Source organism: Anser brachyrhynchus, assembly GCF_964034855.1.
Source record: "Anser brachyrhynchus genome assembly, chromosome: 3".
Classification (NCBI taxonomy): Eukaryota; Metazoa; Chordata; class Aves; order Anseriformes; family Anatidae; genus Anser; species Anser brachyrhynchus.
The window spans coordinates 48,272,571-48,295,266 of NC_137696.1; the positions used below are offsets into that span (position 1 = coordinate 48,272,571).

Genomic DNA, 22,696 nt, shown 5'->3' on the forward strand with positions numbered 1-22,696 from the left:
ATGTTGACTCCCAAGTCTTTAGCTGAGGAGGTAGGCTGTTTCTCATTGTTACCACTGTGCAGTGAGGAATTGCAAAACACCCACATAGATTTTCAGACCTGCTAGCTGCACTTAACCTTTAATCCTGCAAGTACTCAGCCATGAGCATATAATTTTAAACATCTGAGTAGTCCGACTGACTCCGATGGGAATATGCACTGAATGAAGTTAAACATTTGCATAAATGTTTGCAGGATCAGGATCTTTCGCTACAAATGCAATTCTTTCAATACAAACACAAGCGCAGCTCAGGCTGAGTATGCAGCCCAAGCTCTCAACGTACTAATAAACCTATATCCCTGCAGATGTATTTTACATTTAATGCTAATGTGTGGTTCCTATGTCATAACACATCTTGCTAATGAGTTTCTTGAGAGAGAAAGAGTGATATACTTTCTGACATAACCGCATGGTTTTGAAAAACTATAATCTGAGATGGATCCGTAACACATCAGCTTCTGTATATCAAAGAGGTTCCAGACAGCTTGATTGGAACTGGGGCCTTTTAAAGTCTTTAAAATCTATCTTCTGAGTTTTAGTCCTGATCTGAACATCCTCATTCCTGTCTTTCCAAGTGCAAGATTGCTTGCATGAGTAAGGAACTGACTCACTTATTCCTAAAGGTGAGGACTACTTTCCGTTCCCACTGCTGGAGGATTCATTTACCTCTGACTAGGTCCTTTAACTCCAGAAAAGGATGAGCAATTTTCGTGGTCTTTACTTACAAGAAAATGAGCACTAACACCCTGAACTAGACTCTGATCTGGGCTGTACCTGTTTTTATACCTGCTCTCAAACGAATACAGTGAGCTAACCTCTGGTTTACACCCTAGCTAGCTGGATCAGAATTTAGCCTATTGAATCTAGGTGTCCGCATTACAGATCAAAGGAAAAGTTTTGATGATTCCTTCTGCAAATGTCACCCCTATTTGTACTCTCACATGATTGATCTCCCTTTTGTTTAAAGTGCTGTGGTTGATACAGAAGCATTTATAATCTGTGATTCATTCTAGCAATGCTGCTCTTAAAATATGCTAATATTTTCTTTTGAAATGCGCTGGAAAAAAAACATTTTTAAATGTCTTTTTTTTTTTTTTTCTTGACTTCCTTGCTTTAATTGAAATGGTTGGGTTGTGTTTTTTTTTTTCAGTTTTGCTTTGCTGACTAAACATGTTAAGACTTTTGAGGCAAAGAAGTATGTGCATGCGAATGTGGCGTAACAGAACAGGCAGCTTTTCCTAGAGTTAAAGCTATATAACATTTTCCATTCTAAACTTCTGTGCTTCCTGTGGTCTCTGAAATAAAAATACTTTGGGATGAAATCTTCTGTCTTTGGACTTTGTCCAAATGTGAATATTTTGGAAGGATCTGAACGAAACTGGTTCAGCCAGTTCAGAATATCAGAAGAGTCAAAGACAACAACAATTAAAAAGTGTTTCTTGAGCTAAATAGATCCTTACAGCCTTTCTTGAGCATTTCTGCAACTTTATCAGCAGACGGCTGACAAGTGAACTCTGACACGGAAGTAGCCTTCCTTTAAAGTAGATGTGCCTTTGCTTGTTCAAGAGGAAATTAGTTTTGATTTGGCTGAGTTATAAACCTTTGAAAACTGTGATTGAGCATGTGCAGTGGATTATTTCGGTAAGCTTGTGAAGTGTGCAGCTACAGAAGGATTTTCTGTACATGCATGGCTGGTTAATTTTGCTGGAAAGGGAAAAATCTATCTAACCACACTGCTAAAAATCAGTGAAAATACCTGAGGCTTCAGGAAGACCTTTGAAGGCTGTCTCAAGATCTTTTAGGCTGTGTAAAGGGCAAGAAAAGATTCTGTAGGCTTTCCGAGGCATTTAAAGAATAAGTGGCCTGCAGAATTTGTAAGGTTAAATGGGATTATGGCTCCAGAATCGAGCACTTTACACAGCCGGGTGTGTGATGTTTTCTGTGTGGAGCCATGGAAGGAACAGCACCCTCTCCCCCAGCAGATCTGCCTGATGAAGGAGTCCCCCAGCAGCAGGAAGCTGCTTCTAAAAGCTGATGGCAGAGCTTAACAGGCTGGAGTTTATCAACTTGTTGACAGTCTTGGGCTGCTGAGACTGCTCCAAATTACATAGAAAATGTTGCTAATGAAAATTTAGCCTTTGGGGTGGCGTGTGTGTGCGCCTTTTTAGACACGGGCTTTTGCAGTTACTGTTGCTCCCTTGCATCAAACATGCTTTGGATGAATCAAAAAATCTCATCCAGAACATCTGCGTGTCTCCTGGCAGCCCATACTCTCCAGTGTACCTCACTTCAATAGATGCCAGTGGTTCGATTCCAAAACTTGTGTTTTGCACAAATTGGGTGTCTCTCTCTAGCTCCCTCCAGAACCAAGAATCACAAAGATGAGTTTACTGAAAGAGTCATCTGTGCTGAAGAAAGATCTCTCTATTTGGCACTTCCTGAAGGAGTACTTATCTCGGATTTCTTCCTTTGTCTTTATGTCCATCTCTTCTTTCTGTCGGGGCCCTGGCAGGTAGGAAGGCACGTGGTTATCCTCTGAAATCCTTGCATACCAGACAACTTCTGTCCAGGCTGTGCCAACCCTCTCACAGCTCACCTCCCTGGGGAGGCTGTCAGCAGAGCAACTGTGCCGGTGAGCAGGTGAGCTTCTGATGCCATTTCTTTGGGCTGCTGGATCTTTTCCTGCTAATGCAGCAGAATTGCCACCAGGTCTAGCACCAGGTCCATGCTGACACCATCCTGATGTGGCATGGGTTTGACTTGTAGTGAGGCCATCGGTGCAGACGGACTGGTGGAGGCCTGACGTTGGCATGGACAGATGGAGCACAGAAAGGTGGGGTTTGGTCAGAATGAGCAGCGATCAAACAGCCTATTGAGAAAACACGGTGAGATGATGGAGAAAAACTTTGAAGTCAGGAATGCTCTGCTTTGAGTGGATACTGCAGATGCAGTTGTGGTGGTCTTTAATCATTAGGGTTAATGACGTGGTGTTAATCATGTGGTGTTCTTTAACCATTAGCCTCTTCCCTTTTGAGTTTCGTGTTCCGCTTTCTCGACAAGAGCACCCAGACGACCTAAGAGCGGAGCCCCACCAGGGCAGAGCCAGCAGAGCCACCTTTAGCCTGGCGTAGGGACAGTGACCAGGCGGGACACTCTACTCGGGTAACGCGGCGACCCCGCAAGCGCCGGGACAGCGGCGTGGCAGCGCCGCCAGGACCTCGGCGCCACCACGGCAGCAGCTCTGAGCCACACCGGGGACCCCCGCGCCGAGGGGAGGAGGGGGGCGAGGACGAGCGGCCCCCGCCGACCGTTGCCCGCCGGCCGTTGGCGGCGCGCGCCTCCCGCCACACGGGGCGGCGGCTTCCCGGCGTGCTGCAACCATGGCGACGCCGGTAGCCCCGCCCCGCCCCGCGCCGCCCCCCGCGGGGCCGGGCGGCGCGGGATTGGCCGGGGGGCGGGCGCTCGCCCTCTGCCCCCTGACCCTGCGCGGCGGCGGCGGCGGCGGCGGGAGCGGCGGCGGCGGGCGGCTGCTGCCCGTTTCCTGGTGGCCCGGGGCGGGGAGGAGGCGAGGGAGGAGAGGGAGAGGATGCGGCGCAGGTCCCGGCTGCTGCTGTGCTTCGCCTTCCTCTGGGTGCTGGGCATCGCCTACTACATGTACTCGGGCGGCAGCGCCGCGCTGGCCGGCGGCGGCAGGAAGGTGAGCCCCAGCCGTTACCGTGCCCCGTGCCCCTCCTCGCGGCCCCGGTCCCAGCCCGCTGCCCCCTGCCCGGCCCGGCCGAGCGGGGACCGCGACCCACCCCCGCCCCCCAGGGCCCTCCTCCCCTTCCTTCTTCCTTTATTTTTTTTTTATTATTTTATTTTTTAACGCCTTCTGCCCCCGTTACGCCGGTGCCCCGGTTGGGCGCGTGGCAGGGCCGGGTCGTGCCGTGTCCCCCCCCCTTCCATCTTTTCCCTTTTTTTTTTTTTCCTACCCCCCCCCCCCCCTTCGTGTTTCGGTCAGTGACGCCCCGGCAGTGCGGGAAGAGCTCCGTGCTGCCCTGAGTAAACATTTCCAGGGGCTGGCGTTACCGGCCGGGACGGGGGGGACACGTACCCGCCGGTTCCTGCCTTTTGCTGGGGGACAGCGTGAGGCAGCGGCTTCGCCCGCTGGCCCTGACAGAAAAGCTGCTAGTGAGTAATTCGTGTCTGTGCGCACGCTTCCCCCCCCCCCCCCGACAAGGCTAGTTGTGCCTCACGTTGTGGAGTAGGAACGGCAGCAAAGCCTCTGATTGCTAAGTTGCATCTTAAAACTTCCGACCGAACCCCGGAGTGGCAGAGGGCCAGTGAGCAAAGTGCACCTCGGCTCAGTGCTCGCTGAGGAGTGCCGTGCCCCTTGTAGAGGAAAAGCGGCCTTTCTTCGCTCCGGTGACGTATAACGCAGGGGGGTCTTTTCACGGTTACTTCGATGCAGTTCTGTGCATCAGTGCTTATATTCCAGGTAAAAGCCTTGCAGGGTTTTGGCGATGATGGGTTCCCACGGCAAGTCACGGGAGCAAATATTTGCACGATTATGTACAAAGTCACTCCTGCAAGGGTCTGCGGAATGAGTCTCAGCTCACTTATAACTGGCTCAGTGCTCTGCTTTTCCCCCTTTTACTCTCAACAGCAACTTTTGACACAATTTGTTAACATAAGTGTTAAGCGTGGTCCGTCAGAGTAGATACAGCGGTGGAAAAGGATCAAGCGCGTGATAAAAAGTAAGGCAGTAGCCTAAAGCCTTTCTTGAAGAACAACCCCAGTGTGTTTAGAAAGTAAAAGCAATCTTATGCTGCTGGTGATGCATAATGGGATAAAGGAATGCTATCTAAGGCAAATATATCTGCAGATAGGGGAACATATGTTTAACTCTTAGCGTGTTTCATTTGGAGCTTCCAGTCAGCTTTGCAAATGAGTTCAATTCACTTTTACTGATGGGGAAGCTGTGGTGTGGGGATAATGATTTGCACAAGGTCACCTAGAAGACGAGGTGAGAATAAAGTAGAAAAGAAACCAGTCCTTCTGAGTACAAGTCTGGTACTTAGTCTCCTAGAACCTGCTGCTGTTTCTTGTTGATATTAGTACAACCTTTCTTGTGGATTTAGGAGATCTATGATCCCGATGCTTTCCTCGGGTTTATTTGTCATCGTTCTGCTTGAAATTTAATAAACCTTACTGATCTGGGTAACTGGGAGAGTTTTAGCAAAGGTAAATTTAAAGAAAATGAGTTATTTCATAAGCCTGAACTGAAGCTCAGTGCTAGGTTTAAAAATGTGGAAGTTTAAAGTAAGGCCGTGGTAAGGAAGAAAATAGGTACTGTGACCATAAGAAACAAGTGGGGAAATTAACAATTACGTGTGGATTGCTGATTTAGGATTCTATTTTCTGTCAGCGAAGCGTAAAATTTAATCCTGGGCCTCAGAGTAGGTTAGCAATTGTAAGTAGAGGAAGATGTGTGTAATGTAATAGCTTTTGAATCTCAATAAAAGGCTTATTAACTTAGTGTCAGACCCTGGTATAAAGCAAAAACACAAACTGCCTTAAACTTATGAACAGAAACCCTGCTGTAGTAAATTTCTTGGTTGGTATGACTTCATGTAGTCCTTATTACTTTCCCACTATTTCAGTGTAATGAAAACAGAGTTGCTTACAGAAGAACATCACTTTTTATAAATTGGAGTCTCTGCCGTGTTCAGTCTAAAATTACAGAAGCCAGAAGGGGATAGTTCTTCATTTATGTGAATAAGTAATTTGCATGTTAATTACAGATCTGGTTGTGGAAACAGAATGGTTTTTCCATGAGGATGATTTTTTTCGTATACAGACCTAGCGTGTTTTTCAGACGTACTGGACTTGTTTGGTATGACATCCAGTCCTGCGATGAACAACATCAATTCCCATTACCTTTAGAAGAGGTGAGAGTATTTGCCCTTTTCCAGGATTGCACCTGAATAAGAGAGAAGAGTGGTTTATTTTTTTTGTTTTATTTGTTTATTTTTTTTCTTTCTCTTATTAGAGGAGTGTCAGAGTTAATGTAAGCTCCTACTTATTTTGGTTCTCTATTTATAACCTTCTGAGCTATTTGGATGCTGCAGCGTGCAGGACAGCCTTGCCTAAGTTTTTGGCCTCTGGCAGCAGTGGTGGAAGCCACAGCCGTGTGTGTGGTGCTCGGGCTAGGCAGGTCGTGGGGCAGCGGGAGCTGAGCACGCATAAATGGAGCTAAAGCACACAAAGTAGGAGCTGTCTCATTAGTAAATATGTAAATAATAATGACTAAAAAAAGCCATGAAGGAGCAATGCTTCTGGACCTAGGCACAGAACTGCAGTAGAATGAAATTGCTTCTTCCGATTGTGGAATTTAGGGTATGACAGGCTTTTTTCTTTTCTTCTGAAAAAGAAGAAAAGGGCAGAGTCTAAGCCTTTCATTCAAAAGGTACTTAGAGGTGGCTTTTTTGTTTTCTTTTTCCTCCAGTGAATCTCCAGTTAAGATGATTGTAACTGTGAAAGCCAGGGGTTCGGTTCACTCCTTTTTCCAGCCAGATCACTCGGCTGTAGATTGGAGCGAGTGAGTCTGATTCACTTGTTTAGTGGTTAGAGAAACAGTTCCTAAAACAGAGGCTGTGACACAGAAGAAAGCAAGTTGCAAGACTGAGAGAAATGTGGCTTGCTTTTGTGTTCATTTAATGTGCTTTATATTAAACACCCTTTGGAGTGGAGACTGGAACGGAGCTTGTGGATAATTTCCTAACCCATAGCAAAAGTGGTTCATGCTCCGTGTCTGACTTGCACGAAATGGAGCAGCTTCTTCAACATGGTTAGAAAGCTACGCGTACCCTCCAAGCCAAGGTCGTCCTGATGCTATGACCCACTTCTAAGGGTGGTGTGAATTTGAATTGGTCTTGTAAACAAGTCATTTAACTAGTTTCAGATTTTTTTTGAGTACTCTAACTGCTAAGCTCTTGCACAACTGAGTGACTGGGTTTTAAAACAAAACAAAAAATCCAGCTGGTTTCTAAAGAACTTACTCTTCTAAGCATTAGGGAAGTAGGCCTGTTGAATGGAGCCCTTCAGGCAGGACAGAGGAGTGTCTGCATCTTATTGACAGCACCAAATGCCTCGCTGCTGCCAAGAGGGAACTCCTCTTAGGCGTACCCTGAAGGAGACCTGTAGGCTGAAAGGGGATTTACTGTTGAAAGCTGAGGCATCAAGAGGAGATGCCTGCTAGGCTAAGCCACAGCTGAGCCAAGGTTTGGAGTCTTCTGGTTGTAGGTGCCAGAGTACTGACAAGCTTTTGCTGCCACATGAAGAACGTCGTTTTGGTTTCCTTTTCAAGTTGGACGTCCCCTCAAGCTGCCCCTTCCCTCTGTGCTGTGCTTCCTCTCTTCCCCTTTGTGCTATTTAGAGAAAGAGGGTAAAAACAGTTATTCAGTAATCAGAGATGGATAACTGTTGCCAGTACCTCTTAAAATTAGAAACATCTTTTTCACCCCCCCCCCCCCCCCCAATAAAACGCCCTCAGCCCCCAAATGCTTTGAACTAGAAGCCTGTTAAGCTCTTGCCTTGCCAGATTTTCTGGGTGCAATGGAATGAATTGCAAAAAAACCACTAATTTATAGTTAGTCGAGCCACAAGGAGGCAGGCTTCTCCTGTGGAACTGGTTACTGCCCTGCATACAGTACTGTTTTGTGAGGTTGGGTTTTTTTCCTGTTTCCTGGCTTTGTGTATTTTTGGGGTTGGGGGGGGCAATGTGTTGGTGATTTTTTTTTTTTGAGCAGGCTTTTGTTAGTGGCTGTACTATGAAGCTAGCTGAGAGGCGATAAATTCAAAGGTAAATGATGCCTTGAGTACTGGATTGACTGAAAGTAACTCAAGCATTTTGGGGAAAGGAGGAGGAAAAGAAGCCAGGTGCTCTCTTCTAAGCTTTACAAGGATAAAATTTTAGAATAACTCCTTTCAGCGTACAGAAAGCTTTCTTTTCCTCTTTCTTTTCTTCTTTTTTAGAACCTCTGAACTATTTCAGTTAGTGTTAAATGAGGCTCTTAAGCATGACATATATATGTATAATGACAGTAGAAGGACAGCAAGAGAGCTACATATCTTCCAGACTTAGTGTACCCGAGCTTCTTTTTGAAGGTTTAAGTGGGAAGAAAGAGGAAGTGTGTTTTAACTTTAGGTACACCAGCCTGTTTTTGTCAGAGGGTGAAACTGCGGAGTGTAAATTGTTTGACTCTCAAGGTGTGTGGAGGCAGGAGAGCTGCTTTTTGGGAGGGGGTTAAAAATAACCACCACAGTTCTGTTGTCCTCGTTTGCCTAAGGAAGGCATTGCCAGTTTCAGTGGCTAAATACTGAGAGTTTAGTTTATTGCATCATTCTAAAAGGTAACTTCAGTGCCTTGTGCAAAGCCCCATTGGATGCAATTTTTGATATCTTGATCGTTAGACAAATGAAGACACCAAAGATTAAAAAAGAGAAATTAACACTTGGCATTCACTTCCTACAAAGTACAAGAAGATAGAAAAGCTCGTTCCTCTGCTTAACGGGTAACACTTTCTTGTCCAGCAGATATTTTTCTTCGATGTAATTCTGTAACAATGAGAAACAAATTAAAGGCCTAGGCACTTTGATAATAAAGCTCTCGCTGGAATGTAAAGAGCCTCTGAAGTTTGACAAATATGTGTACTTCCTTAATGTAAAATGTCACTTGGCAAAATGACTCATCTGGGTGGATTATTTCTCTCATAAAATGTAAGTTCAGGTGTGATGAAAAGGCAGTCACCTGCAAATTCTGTGCTGTTTGCGTAGGTCTGTGGTTGCACGAGGCTCTTCCTCTCGTCTCCCCTGCAATTTGAGATGATTCAATGCGGCATTTCTCTGATATGGCAGGGTAGTGAGAAATTAATTCTTAGTCAGAGACTGCTGTGTCGTCCCCGCAACACACCCATCAGTTCAGAAACTGATGACTCTGGCTTTGGTTTGGATGCTATTGCTGTTGCATTACTGGTCCCTATTTTTGTTTCATAAACAGAGAAGTGAAGCAGGGCTGTTTGGATGCACAGAAGGGGTTGAGGAAACTAGAGTGACTTCTAGTTTCACATGAAGCAGGGTAGTTAATGTGCTTTTTCACTGTTTCCCCCCCCCCCCCCCCCATGTGAGTATTGCAATGGCTAGCTGAGCTTTTCAGTGTTATTCCATTGTTGTAGTTTGCTTAATGTGATCAAAGTTTGTAAATCGTAATGATGTCCTTTGAGAGATGTAGGTTAAGAAATGAAGTAGTATGCAGGGTGCCTTGTACCCTACCTGTTTTTGTCTTGTCAGTCATGCATTTGGAGATGTGTTGTAAATAAATGCCAGTCATTCTCTCAATGTCTTCTAGCTCCTTCCAAAAATACAACTTGAAAAGTATGTTTTTTTCCTAGCTTAGAAAAGGCACGATATTACTACGTATAAGTGAAAGTATTAAAGATATGTCAGTGGTGGATATCAAAATGAAATAGTCATCATTTGGTTTGTAGACCAATCTAGGAAAAAAAAACAAATCCACCCAGACATAAAACATTTAAATATGCTGGAGAATGTAAGTATCTGTCTTCAAAATTATATAATAATTATTCAATTTAACTTTCCATATTTCCAAAAAACATGATAGTTCCATGTTTTTTCCTTAGAAATGCTGATTTTTCCCCACTTTTCATATCTATTCTTTTAGTCGTCTTCTCTTTGTTTTCCAAAGTTATGTATGCTATGTATTATCCAAGTGCTTGTGTATAACTGATGTTGTTCTTTCAAGATGATAGATCAGACCTGAGGTGTGTTGTCTGCCAGAAAGCCTGCTTGCAACCATGCTTTACTACAGAGAAGAGATGCCTTTGTATCTGCACTGAGTGTCATGAGAGAATAACCCTAGTTGCGTGACTAGAAAATGTTTAAAAACAACACCAGTAGACAGCCTGGAAGATGTTTTTGCTTGGATTTTAGGTAACTACATACATCTTGTAATGAACTTAATATACAGGACCTTAGTTTAAATTAGTCTGAAAACGAAGTGTTAGGATGCAATTGATCCTGTGCAACTCATGAGATGAATTTAAGCTGGTCAAAGGAGTCAGTGCAAATGATGAATGTAAACTTGTATTTTTGTTCAAGATGATTTGGTTCACCTAGGTCTTTTCTTAAATAATTTGCTCAGATAGTAGTTCAGCTATGGATGTGCAGCTGGGTGGTGTACAAATGTGTTTTTCAACTGACTGGACATTTAGTAGCAAGTCATCAATGTAGGAGTTGGTGGAGAAGCGGTGTATTGCCAGTATGTTGGCTATGCCATGTGTTGGCAATGCACTTGAATTCTTATAATGAATCTGCAGGAAGCAGTGTGACACATGCATCTCTTTTTTTCTTCAGGAATAAGGGGTTGAATGTCATTGCCTGCATACATTGGGTTAGTGGAGAAACAGTATATTGGTGTGGGCGTTGTATAAGGAAACACTAAGCAAGTTGTTTTATTGCCATAATGTAATTCAGAGCGGTGGTATCTTAAGCTATATGAATTTTAAAATCTGCATACATTCTGTTATCCTGTTTGTTGTGAAATGACTATGTGCTCATCTTCTGCTTTTCTGTTTCGTGTAAGCTTTCAAAGAAAGAAGGGAGGAATTGAGGAGGGAAGATTAAAAAAAAAAAGTTAAATGTCAACATCAAAATGTTCATCTTTTGTGTTGGGAATTCAGAGGCGTAGCACAAGGTATTCTAGATAACATGAAATGATTCACTTTCTGATGTTTCCTATGGGCCCATGATGTTCTTTCATAGAAATTTATATCATAGGCCTCTCCAACTAACTGGAAGCGAAGGGTTTTTTAAACAGCTTACTTTATTTCTGTTTTTGTTTTTGAACAATGGACTGTTTTAGGAAACCTGTGTGTTACTGATGCACACCATGTAGTTGCTTACCTGTTATCCTGTAAGTGTCCATTTGTCTGATAAAATTACCGTGAATGAAGTAGTCCTGGAATATTTACTGTGTCCTGTGGCAGTTGTTAATTATCAAAAATGTGAAAAAATCAATATCTGTTCTCCTTTTAAAAACAGTAACTTGTATTTACCCTGTTGGAATATAGCCTATTTTCTTTTGTGGCTTAAAGGTAGGCTTTTCAGGGGGCGTTGTCTTTTTTGTGCATCAACTTGCATGCTAAAGCTATTTAGTAACTTGTTCATATGAGAGCAATTTGCACAGGCTATGCTTGAAGGCCGTCAACACTTTATTTTTCCAGTTGTGCTTTCATCTGTCTAATCTGTTTATTTTCCCCACCATTCTTTCTTTTTAAATGCTGGCTTTGTTAATTTCCCAGAGTACTTTTATTGTCGTTTAAGTGAGTTAAAATATTCTAGTTAAATACCTGCGCCACCTGACAGAACAACATCTACATAAAGGGATTATCCAGGCAGATAGTACCTCTGAGCTCTGTTTATAAAATTCAAATGGAAAAGGAATGAGATATTAAAAGCAGTCTGAGTTTTAGAGCATTTGACATATCCACAGAAACTACTATGTAGTATGCATCAAAGGCAATAATTTTGATTTGTCATCTTTAAAACTATGGTCTCTTATGGAAAAAAAGAGCCTACTGAAAAGTTTGCAGGTTCAACTATTGATTTTGTAGCTTCAGAAAGCTATTTGTTATACAATTTGGTCACTCTTTTTAAGGAAAACAAAGAGTAACAAGATCCTGCTGAGTTCAGGCATTAGCAAAATGCAATAGGTTGTCTGGACTGTAACAGAGCTGCTTGAAACAAAAAGAATTTAGCCAAGGAAAGATTCAACAAAGAGTTGGCACTGAGCTAATGCTATTGTGAACAAATCCTCAAAGAGCCGTGACCTGACGAGAAGAAAATGTTTTCTTCTTGTATGAAGTTCCAAATGTTTAACCACCCTGAAAATAATCAGCACAGCTGAAATTAGTTGTGGTTACTGAAGTAAATTTGCTTTAGCTGGCCTGTTGGTTTAAGGACGGTCAGCGTGTGTGTATGGACATATTTTAGTGAGTTGAAGTAGTAAGGTTTTTATACAGCTTGGCTTTTATTTTTCCTGCTTTTAAGTTAAATGGAAAAATTTGTTCTCTCAAGTACACGTAGGTTCACAAGTCCTTAGTGAGGAGAAAGAGAAAATTTCCTTATTTCATTTGGTAGCAAGCTGCTACCAGCTAATGGTGGGTCGGCCCGTATAATTACTGGTCTTTGCTCAGACGTTGGGAAATGTCCCTCTCACAAAACCACTACTGTGGTAGGCAGATCTAGCAAAAATGTGGGGGCTATTGAATTACAGTAGTTTCTGCTGGGGTGTTTCACAAAATTAGGAGTGCATGTGTTGTCCAGACAGTGCATTAAATCCTTGTTATGGGCAGTCTCCTGTTACAGTGGAATGCTTCAGGCTGTGCCAGACCATCCCTTAACAGCAAACTTGCTCCTTTTATCCTGCATTACCTATTTGTAGAAAACAGGGTGTGTACTTTACTCCTCTGACTAGTGCTCTTGCAACACAGTGTGGATTTGGGTCCTTGCCCTGTTGCTTTGCCAAGAAAATACCATTGACACAAAGATGAGCTATGTCATCTACTCTTAAATTGGTAACTGATGTTCTAGCATGGGGAATAGTTATTACCCAGATATAAAAGTATCAACTAAGATAGTGTAAGTTTTAATTTAGAGATGTTCTTCATCAGTTCCACTGATGAAGTGTCTGTTTCTCTTCCGATGTTCTTTGTAGGTGGTGATGGGGAGTGATAACTGTGGCAAGGCCATTCGGGGACCCCCTTGCGAGAGCTGGAGCTTGCTTCTCCTACTTGACACTCTCACAGGAGCCATTCTTAATACCTTTAAAAAAAAAAATAGATGCCTACCAAAGACAACCCCCCTCCCCATTTGTTAAGCTGTCTTGACTTCTGGTAATAAGCGCATTCTAAGCTTGTAGGCCTTGGTAGTTAAATAAAAAAGCAATTGCAGTCTGAAGGAAGCATTTCAACTACAAGCAGTCAGCAGCAGCCTAGCAAACAGCACTCCTTTGCCTCTTCAGGTTTTGTACTGAAGCCGATGTGGAAAAGGGAGGGGAGAGGGTGCTGAGTGGAAGAGCATTGATGCCAGCACTGCATGATTACAAGTCAGAAATACATTAGGACAAATAAACTTCTGCTGATCGAGGGAGGAAAAAAAATTTGCAAAGAGCTGACTGCAGTGACTGTCAGGTTTGTGAGAGATGTAGCAATGATGCAGTACCTTTTGTTGAGGTGCAATTGTTCAATTATTCCCCATACTTACTGAATGTTCTCTAATAAAAATAGACAAGAGATTGATCCTGATGTCCACTTTGGCCTAGGCCTGGAGTACCTGGCTTTATACTCAGCAAAAGCTGTTTGCTTAAAAATCCATTTTGGTTACCTACTGAGATAAGTAATGCAGATCATAGTGGTGTTCTAGGAAAACACTGCTTGCATCGTGGGAACAACAGCTAGAAAATCAAGATAACATCAGTCTGTGCTCACTTAGTGTTCTCTAAGTAAGTGCTTGCCATTTCAAGAGCAAGAAACTCAGGCAAAAACTGTTTTTACACACATGCGGGGTCTTGGAGTGTGACTTTTATTTTTTTAATTATTATTCTTTAATGGCTGTACATGTTTCAAATGTGGCCATGATTGTGTCTTTATTTAGTGATGCGCTAAAGTAGTTGTGTTTTTAAATTAAGCATGTTGAAAATATATTTGACAACTTCAAGAAGTACGTTTGCTGAGTCGTCTGTGCATAACTAATGATTTCTTGAAAAACTTGGCTGCTGTGAACACTGGCTGACGGTATTGGAAACTCTGGTGAGAAGATACCCCAAACTGTTTCAGGAGGATTTTTGACTGTTGTTTGCTTTAGAGCACTGTATGGGGTCCCAGTTCTATTGAGCCATCTTAGCAGGTTATTTCTACACCCTGAATTTAGAAAAGGGCTTCTTCCTAGTAACACTTAGATATCCGTGTGTGAATGTTAGCTGCGGTCTCACAGTAGAAATACTTACGTAGTCATTTTTTGCTGTGGCCTCTTGTTCCAAACAACCATTTTTGTCTATGTGTACCTCATTGAGGTGTATTAGAGAATAGGCTTGTATGGGTTACAGCTTAGTAATGGAATGGACTTTAACAGATGATAACATCCCCAATTTATACTCAAATAGAAAAGATAGCTCAAGCTTTTCAGGCTGTGGTATCGCAGAGTGATGTGACCTAGTGCTGTTGGGCTTTGAGGAGAACAGGGCTGGATGTGTTGTGGATCTGGATATGATGAGGTAGGCTGGCTGTGCAGAGAACTGTGGCTTGTGCCTAATCCTGTGTGGTTGATGTGCCATACTTCTGAAACCTCCAGTTCATGCATGTTCATTCGTGTTTAGGATTGTGATATTTTAATGTTTATTTCAAAGAGCAGCAACAGCTCAGATGCAGGCAATGGTTTGGAAATATCTTGGCATTTGTTCAGATTAACTGTGATTGCGGTTGTCATCTCACAATGTTGTTATCCCTGTTACTTCAAAAGGTTTCCGGTGACAGATCTGGATAAGTACACAAAACTGCTATAATTTTTTTTATTCTAATCTCTGAAGTAGATTTGTCTTGTGATTATTTTTCTCCAAAAATAACAGAAGTGTCCTTTGTGTTCTAAAAGTTATTTAAAAAAAAAAAAAAGCAAGAGGCAATTCAGGGATGCTGTTAGATGACTCTTGGGGTATGGGAGTACTTTAGAAGTTACTTCTTTTGAGTGCTTTACAATGCCTGAACCAACTGCTCTTCACAAGAAAATAAGTCTTCAAAGCAATTTACAGTGGAACTGCTGCATGAGTGACTTGGTTAAGTCTTGTGAAGACTGCTAAAACTATGTAAAGAAACCTTGCTTTTAGTACATGGTTTGTGATGAAAGCCAGTTCATACTGATGAATAAGCACGGTGTTGGATGTTAGTGGGAGTGTGTGCTTGATATTCTTCCAAGATGTTATCTTTGTTTTTTAAACAGGTGTGACTAGTATGACTAAAGGAAATGCTCCGTGTTTAAAATGGCAATCTCTGTGGATTAGGATAACCCATAGAAGTACAGAAATTGTTGCAAAACCTCAGAAAAAAAAGACTCTTAGCACTCATTTACTTCTGCAAAACAGCTAAAAAGTCTGCAGTTTAGCTTCAATTATTAATAATTTTCTGTTTGAGTGTCACACCATGTTCTTATTTTGAGTGTGTTGCTAATTCCCCTTAGCTAGATGACTGTGTCACTTTCATCTTGTACTGTCGTGATACTTTGTCAGAACATCATGGCAGAGGGTGGATTTTTTCTAAAGCATACCTTGGTTAAGGCAGATTTTAAGTAGTGCTTATATTTTATTGCACAAGTAAAGATAGATGTAAAAACCATTTTTGGCATTTTATTTTTTTAATGAAGACAGTGGCCTCTATAAATACTGATATTTGTTGCTTTATCTCATACATTATTTGAACAAGTGTGATTTTCTTCTTTTTGCCCTTTTCTATAGGTTAAGTCGTGTTTTCCCTCGTGGAAGGAGGTGGCTGAAGGATTCTTAAGTAATCAGCCTGGAAAATATATTTCTACATCGGCATCTATCAGAATAATTCTTTTGGTCATTTAGTTAGGATTCCTTTATGGTTTTTATGTGATCCGCTAGTGCTCATGGGTATCGGTTTTCTAGCCCTGAATTTGTTTAGCTGGCTGTTTTGCCAGTTGAAAAAGAGGAGTCTCCAGTGGGAGAGTGTCTGGAAGTATATCAGTATAACTGCTCTTCTGGCATCTGTGCCGTGTTTTCATTTAGGCTGTTCTCGTGCTCTTACTGGCAGTAGACTGCAGCAGCTGGGATGTCAGCATGTTTGCTTTCTTGTGGCATGCTTTATTCTTCCTTTTCAGACTTAGCAGTTTAAGACAATTTTATAGTCCTTGTTTTTCCTGTATTTGAATGGCCTTTTGCCATTGTGCAAATAGCAAAGCAAATGGCAATGGAATGGCAGGAAGTGCTCGTGCTACGGCTTCCTTTCTGGTTTGTCAGCTACGGTGGTTCTTGCACTCCTGTTTGCTATTTCTTGCCTTTAGTTCGGTGATCAAGCTGTCGATTCTCTTCCTCCTCCTCCTGAGTGCTGGATTCTGCTAGAAAAACAAAATCTGCTTTTTCCCAGCTCTGCAAAAAATGGCAGTGCTTGCTGGTTAATGCACTGGTGTCAGTACCGGTAGGACTGCTGCTGGATGGGAATTGTCCCAGCTGGGCTGTTGGGATGCATGGTATGGGCTCTGTTAATGCACCTCCTTCGAGTAGTATACCATGCATAAGTATGTGGTCTTAGTTTGTCTGTGATAACTTGACTCCTCTCGGTATTTTAGCCAACAGTATTTTTGTTTCCTGTTGGAGAAAATGATAATTACGGGCTCGTTTCTTGTAACAATGCAGATGCCTTGCAGCATCTTACAGCTTGAGTAATCGATCCCTACTGTGATATTAGCAGTCAGTTTTTAGATAGTACTGTGACAACAAAAGATCTTGTGTAGCACTGTGCAGTTTTTCAACTATTACGACTTGATTCTGTCTCTTTCTGGAAGCATGGTTCTTGTTCTTGTGCCCACTTGCAACAGCAGAGGTGACTTGCAACGTATGCTGCCCTCTTACTCCCTTGAGGGCTGGAGGTGCACAGCACAAGCTGCATTGCTTTCGTTTGAACACTTCCTGTGCTGTTCCTGTGGGTTTGTATTTAAATCTCTAGTGGTTGTAAGCTTTATATTTTTGGTGGAAAACGTTAATGTATAAATAAATTGCATGTTCTCTTTCCTTGCATGTACAAAAAGCTGCTGGTATTGACGTGACACCATTCCAGCCATTTAAGAAAGAAGGTATGGCAAATACTTCTGTGGAAATCTGCTGCCTAACGGGGAGCTTATGAAGAGCAAGTTAGATTGTTGCTTGACTATTTTTTTTACATTGACTGGAAATTTTGTGGTCCTATACTTAAGGATTAAATAATTGCATACATTGGAATACTAAAAGAGAGCTCAATGGTTTGAGTTTTTTGTTTAACCGCCTAACTTAAGGATTAGAACAGTTTATCAAGGGTTATCTTAAATTTTAAAACTTCCCTGATAAATTGAATTTTGGGGAAATACTCTGGGTGTGATTAGAGTAGGTGATCCTTGTCTCCTGGCTTTATAGTCTTATAGTCTGTATCAAACCTAAAGAAAGAGTGCTGTTGGTCAAGAGAGGAAGAAGCATTCTGGTTGATGGAGATCAGGAGTTCCGGTAAATTCTTAATAGACCGTAGAACTGGGCTTTCTGTTTTTACCCCCATTTTTTTTTCCAATTCTGTTTTCCAAAGCTGACTAAGTTCTACATTTATGTGGGACTTAAATGAGGATAAAAGTTCAAACTGGCTCTGTCGCAGCCCCCATTTAGTGTTGACAAGGACTTGAGTGCTTAAGAGTGCTTCAGCTCAGGATCTTTGACTTTCAAAGCATGTTCAAACTTGTGAGCCTCTTATGTGCATCACTTGTATTTTGCATGCCACTGAAATCATGGAATTGTAGAATATCCCAAGTTGGGAGGGACCCACAAGGATCACAGTATCACAGATTTCTAGGTTGGAAGAGACCTCAAGATCATCGAGTCCAACCTCCGACCTAACACTAAGTACTCCACTAAACCATATCGCTAAGCTCTACATCTAAACGTCTTTTAAAGACCTCCAGGGATGGTGACTCTACCACCTCCCTGGGCAGCCCATTCCAATGCTTAATAACCCTTTCGGTAAAGAAGTACTTCCTAACATCCAACCTAAAACTCCCCTGTCGCAACTTTCGCCCATTCCCCCTCGTCCTGTCACCAGGCACGTGGGAGAACAGACCAACCCCCACCTCTCTACAGCCTCCTTTAAGGTAACTGTAGAGAGCGATAAGGTCGCCCCTGAGCCTCCTCTTCTCCAGGCTGAACAAGCCCAGCTCCCTCAGCCGCTCCTCGTAAGACTTGTTCTCCAGACCCCTCACCAGCTTGGTCGCCCTTCTCTGGACTCGCTCGAGCACGTCCATGTCCTTCCTGTAGCGAGGGGCCCAAAACTGAACACAGTACTCGAGGTGCGGCCTCACCAGAGCCGAGTACAGGGGCACAATCACTTCCCTAGACCTGCTGGCCACACTGCTTCTTATACAGGCCAGGATGCTGTTGGCCTTCTTGGCCACCTGGGCACACTGCTGGCTCATATTCAGCCGACTATCCACCAATACTCCCAGGTCCCTCTCGGCCAGGCAGCTTTCCAGCCACTCATCTCCCAGCCTGTAGCTCTGCTTGGGGTTGTTGCGCCCCAGGTGCAGGACCCGGCACTTGGCCTTGTTGAACTTCATACAGTTGACCTCAGCCCATCGCTCCAGCCTATCCAGATCCTCCTGCAGAGCCTTCCTGCCCTCGAGCAGATCGACACACGCACTTAGCTTGGTGTCATCTGCAAACTTACTGAGGGTGCACTGGACGCCCTCATCCAGATCATCGATAAAGATATTAAAGAGGACCGGCCCCAGTACCGAGCCCTGGGGGACGCCACTAGTGACCGGCCTCCAACCAGATTTGACTCCATTCACCACAACTCTCTGGGCCCGGCCATCCAGCCAGTTTCTAACCCAGCGAAGCGTACGCCAGTCCAAGCCCCGAGCAGCCAGTTTCTTGAGGAGAATGTTGTGGGGAACTGTGTCAAAAGCCTTACTGAGGTCAAGGTAAACCACATCCACAGCCTTCCCCTCATCCACCAAGCGCGTCACTTGGTCATAGAAGGAGATCAGGTTCGTCAAGCAGGACCTGCCTTTCATAAACCCATGCTGACTGGGCCTGATCGCCTGCTTGCCCTGCAAGTGCCGCGTGATGACCCTCAAGATAATCTGCTCCATGAGCTTTCCTGGCACTGAGGTCAAACTGACAGGCCTATAGTTCCCCAGGTCTGCCCTGCGGCCCTTCTTATAGATGGGCGTCACATTGGCTAGCCGCCAGTCAACTGGGACCTCCCCCGATAGCCAGGACTTCCAATAAATGATGGTAAGCGGCTCGGCCAGCTCCTCTGCCAGTTCTTTCAGTACCCTCAGGTGCATCCCATCCGGCCCCATCGACTTGCGCACATCCAAGCTCCGTAGCAGGTCGCCAACCATTTCCTCATGGATAGCGAAGGCCACATCCTGCTCCCCATCCCGTTCCACCAGCTCAAGGCACTGGGTATCCAGAGAACAACCGGTATTGCCGCTAAAGACTGAGGCAAAGGCGGCATTAAGCACCTCAGCCTTTTCCTCATCCTTAGTAACTAGGTTTCCCCTCGCATCCAGTAAAGGATGGAGATTCTCCTTAGTCCTCCGTTTCGCGTTGATATATTTGTAAAAGGATTTTTTGTTGTCTTTAACGGCAGTAGCCAGGTTGAGCTCCAGATGAGCTTTGGCCTTTCTAATTTTCTCCCTGCACAGCCTCGCTACATCCTTGTAGTCCTCCTCAGTGGCCCGCCCTGTTTTCCAAAGACTATAAACCCTCTTTTTTCTGCTAAGCACAAGCTGCAACTCTCTGTTGAGCCAGGCCGGTCTTCGTCCACGCCGGCTCGTCTTTGGACACGGGGGGACGGACCGCTCCTGTGCCATCACGATTTCCTTCTTGAGGAGCGCCCAGCCTTCCTGGACTCCTCTGCCCTTCAGAACCGCCTCCCAAGGGACTCGGCCAACCAGCGTCCTGAGCAGCTCAAAGTCAGCCCTCCGGAAGTCCAATACAGCAGTTTTACTGGTCCCCTTCCTGGCCTCGCCAAGAATAGAGAACTCTACCATTTCGTGGTCACTCTGCCCGAGACAGCTTCCGACCACCACATCTCCCACCAGTCCTTCTCTGTTTGTGAAGAGAAGGTCTAGCGGGGCACCACCCCTGGTAGGTTCGCTGACCAGCTGCGTCAGGAAGCTATCTCCCACGCTCTCCAGAAACCTCCTAGACTGCTTTCTCTGTGCCGTGTTGTGTTTCCAGGATATGTCCGGGAAGTTGAAGTCCCCCACGAGGACAAGCGCTGACGATTTTGCAACTTCTGTCAGTTGCCTATAAAACTCCTCATCCGTCTCCTCATCCTGGTTCGGCGGTCTATAACAGACCCCGACCAGGAAGCTAGCCTTGCCGGCCTTCCCGCGGATCCTAACCCATAGGGACTCAACCTTATCATTCCCAGCCTGGAGTTCCACAACATCAACATCAAAAGATTCTCTAATGTAGAGAGCCACGCCATCATCGAGCCCAACTCCCAGCACCACACAGGTCAACCCAAAAATTCAGACCATGTGACTAAGTGCACAGTCCAAGCGCTTCTTAAACTCTGACAGGCTTGGTGCAGTGACTACTTAATTCAAACTTTGATAAGGTGTTCTGTTGTGAGATTATTTCCCCCTAATTTTAATCTGGGGAAGACGGTAACAAATCAAAACAGCTCTCCCAGGACTTTAGGTGGCTGACAGTCATTTACTTGACATAGTTGGTAGCATCCTTGGTTTTGCTGCTGTCTCTTTAGCCTTTGGATTAGTCAGAAGTCGGGAAGTAAGGGCAAGAAAAAGTGGAGATGAGTATCTGCTGCCCTTTAGAGTACTACAGGCTGTCCTGACATACCGTCATGCGTGAGTCTGGGGACTGTTTGTGACGTGAAGACAGAAGCATGGGCTTGGTCTGAGTGGTTAGCTTGCTTCATGCTTCCCAACCATTAAAACAAGAAGGCAGCTTGAAGGCAGCTTATTTCATATATCCTTCCTTTCATATATCCTTCTTGCTCGCTCCTTCCTTTTCTATTTGGAAAATAAATGGTCACCACCCCCCTACCGTTTAATGCTGCTGGCTTTGTGTAAATGTATTTAGCTGTGCCATAGATGTTCCAGCTCTTTGCTGGTCTGAAACTCCATTGTTCTCTTCTGTTTCACTTCTAGTATGTAGGTGTTCATGTCCTCCGCAAATTTGAACATGCAGTGTGTCCACTCATTAAAGGCATGGCTTGCTGAAGTCTAGAAGGTGGACGTCGATGGCTGAACGGAAACAAAATGCATCTTTTGTGTTAACATTCAATGGAAGTGTTTGCTCCATTCACTGAGGCTTTCTTTTGCAGCAAATTATTTAAACTAGGAACTGCCTGCTTCCGTTTCTGATGTCCAAAACCAGATGGAGTTTCCTTGGAGGAAGAAGGGCTGCAAGAATCTAATCATTTCAATAGTATCTGGCATGCACCAACACACATCTTATTTGTGTTCTGCAACAGAAAAGGAAAAGAAGATGATATAGGCTGCTCCTTTGTTTTAAAAGGCATAGTATCTGTTGTACGTAATTATTTCATCAGCCACTAAGAATGCATCCTGTGTAAGAAGAGGAAGAAATGGGGGAAGATAAGCTCTAGGTCAAAAAGGAAAGAAGGATATCCTAAAGAAGCTTAGCCTTTTGCTTCCCTTTTCTCTCTCTCTGAAAATCATCCCAAGCCCTAAGAGAGTAAATGTGTTTTATTCTAATCTTACCATTAGCGTCGTGAGCTGCCTGTATTACCTGGTTTCTGCATGAAAGCTGAGTCCAGTTTAACTGAAGGAAATCTGGAGAGAATACCGTGCTGCAGATCTGATTGTGGTTTTTGTTTGTTTGTACTAATGGCAACAATGTGTAATTGTAGTTATCCTATTAAATTAATTTAGCTTTGAGGCTTACAAAACAATCTATAGTGTGTCTGTGAAGAATGACAATGCAGTTATAGACTGAGCTGTTCAGTATGCCCATTTACGAAGTGTACTTGTAGACAAATACAAGTATTTCCCATTAAGAACAAATAAAAGTGGAAAGCTGTTCTCTCCATATTTGTATTTTGTTTATGCTGTTGTATCCCTTTGCTTACCCATTTGGTCACTTCTTGACAGCTTGACTGATTTTTCTTTTTCAGCCACATTTAGATTTAAGTGGTGACAATTAGATTTTTTTGTAGACTTTGAATATCAAACAAATGGAATCTTTCAACTGTCTTCAGATTTGCATTAGCTTTTAGAAATAAACCACATTCATAGTGATACTGCATAGTCTTTTGGCAGCTCTAAAGTATGGTGTATATATAGATTAAATACGTGGTGCAGGGATATACAAAACTGAGAAAAAAGACGGTCCAGTCAGGTTGCTTCATCTAGGATGCCAGGTGCTCTGAGTGCACCCACTTTTGGGGCTCAAATCTCAAAACGCTTTTGAGTCACAGTTCTCTGGAAGTCTGAGTTTTGTGTAACCACCAGTTGTGCTTCAAAATTGCTAAAAAGAATTGCTAAAAAGGATTCAGTGAGGTGGGAGAAGTGAAGATGCAGCTTGAACTGTGGCAAAATCACAAGGCAGTGAAAATTTTTGAAGAGAAGGGTCAGTTCGCTCTGTAACTGGGACTCCAGTAATTGAAACAGTGGATTTAGGTTGTCTTTAAAACTAGAATGTATGTCTGAATGCTAAAATTAAGTCACTTTTTTCCACTGACTCTTTAAGAATTCATAGTAACTTTTGGTAGATAGTGAATTAGGTTCTGGTGAGTGGGGGGCTTCTATGGTTCCCCTGAGTTCAGTGCCTCTGTGTTACAAGACAGTTAGA

General features: G+C 43.6%; 1 protein-coding gene across 1 annotated transcript in view; it reads left to right on the forward strand.

Moving 5' to 3' along the window:
* The first annotated feature begins 3,508 nt into the window (after positions 1 to 3,508).
* Positions 3,509 to 22,696, forward strand: part of GALNT2 (polypeptide N-acetylgalactosaminyltransferase 2) — a 108,159-nt gene continuing 88,971 nt past the window's right edge. The window contains exon 1 of the mRNA XM_080585203.1: positions 3,509 to 3,736. Coding sequence (XP_080441329.1) covers positions 3,626 to 3,736 — 111 coding nt within the window. The 5' untranslated portion in view covers positions 3,509 to 3,625. The remainder of the gene's footprint in view (positions 3,737 to 22,696) is intronic.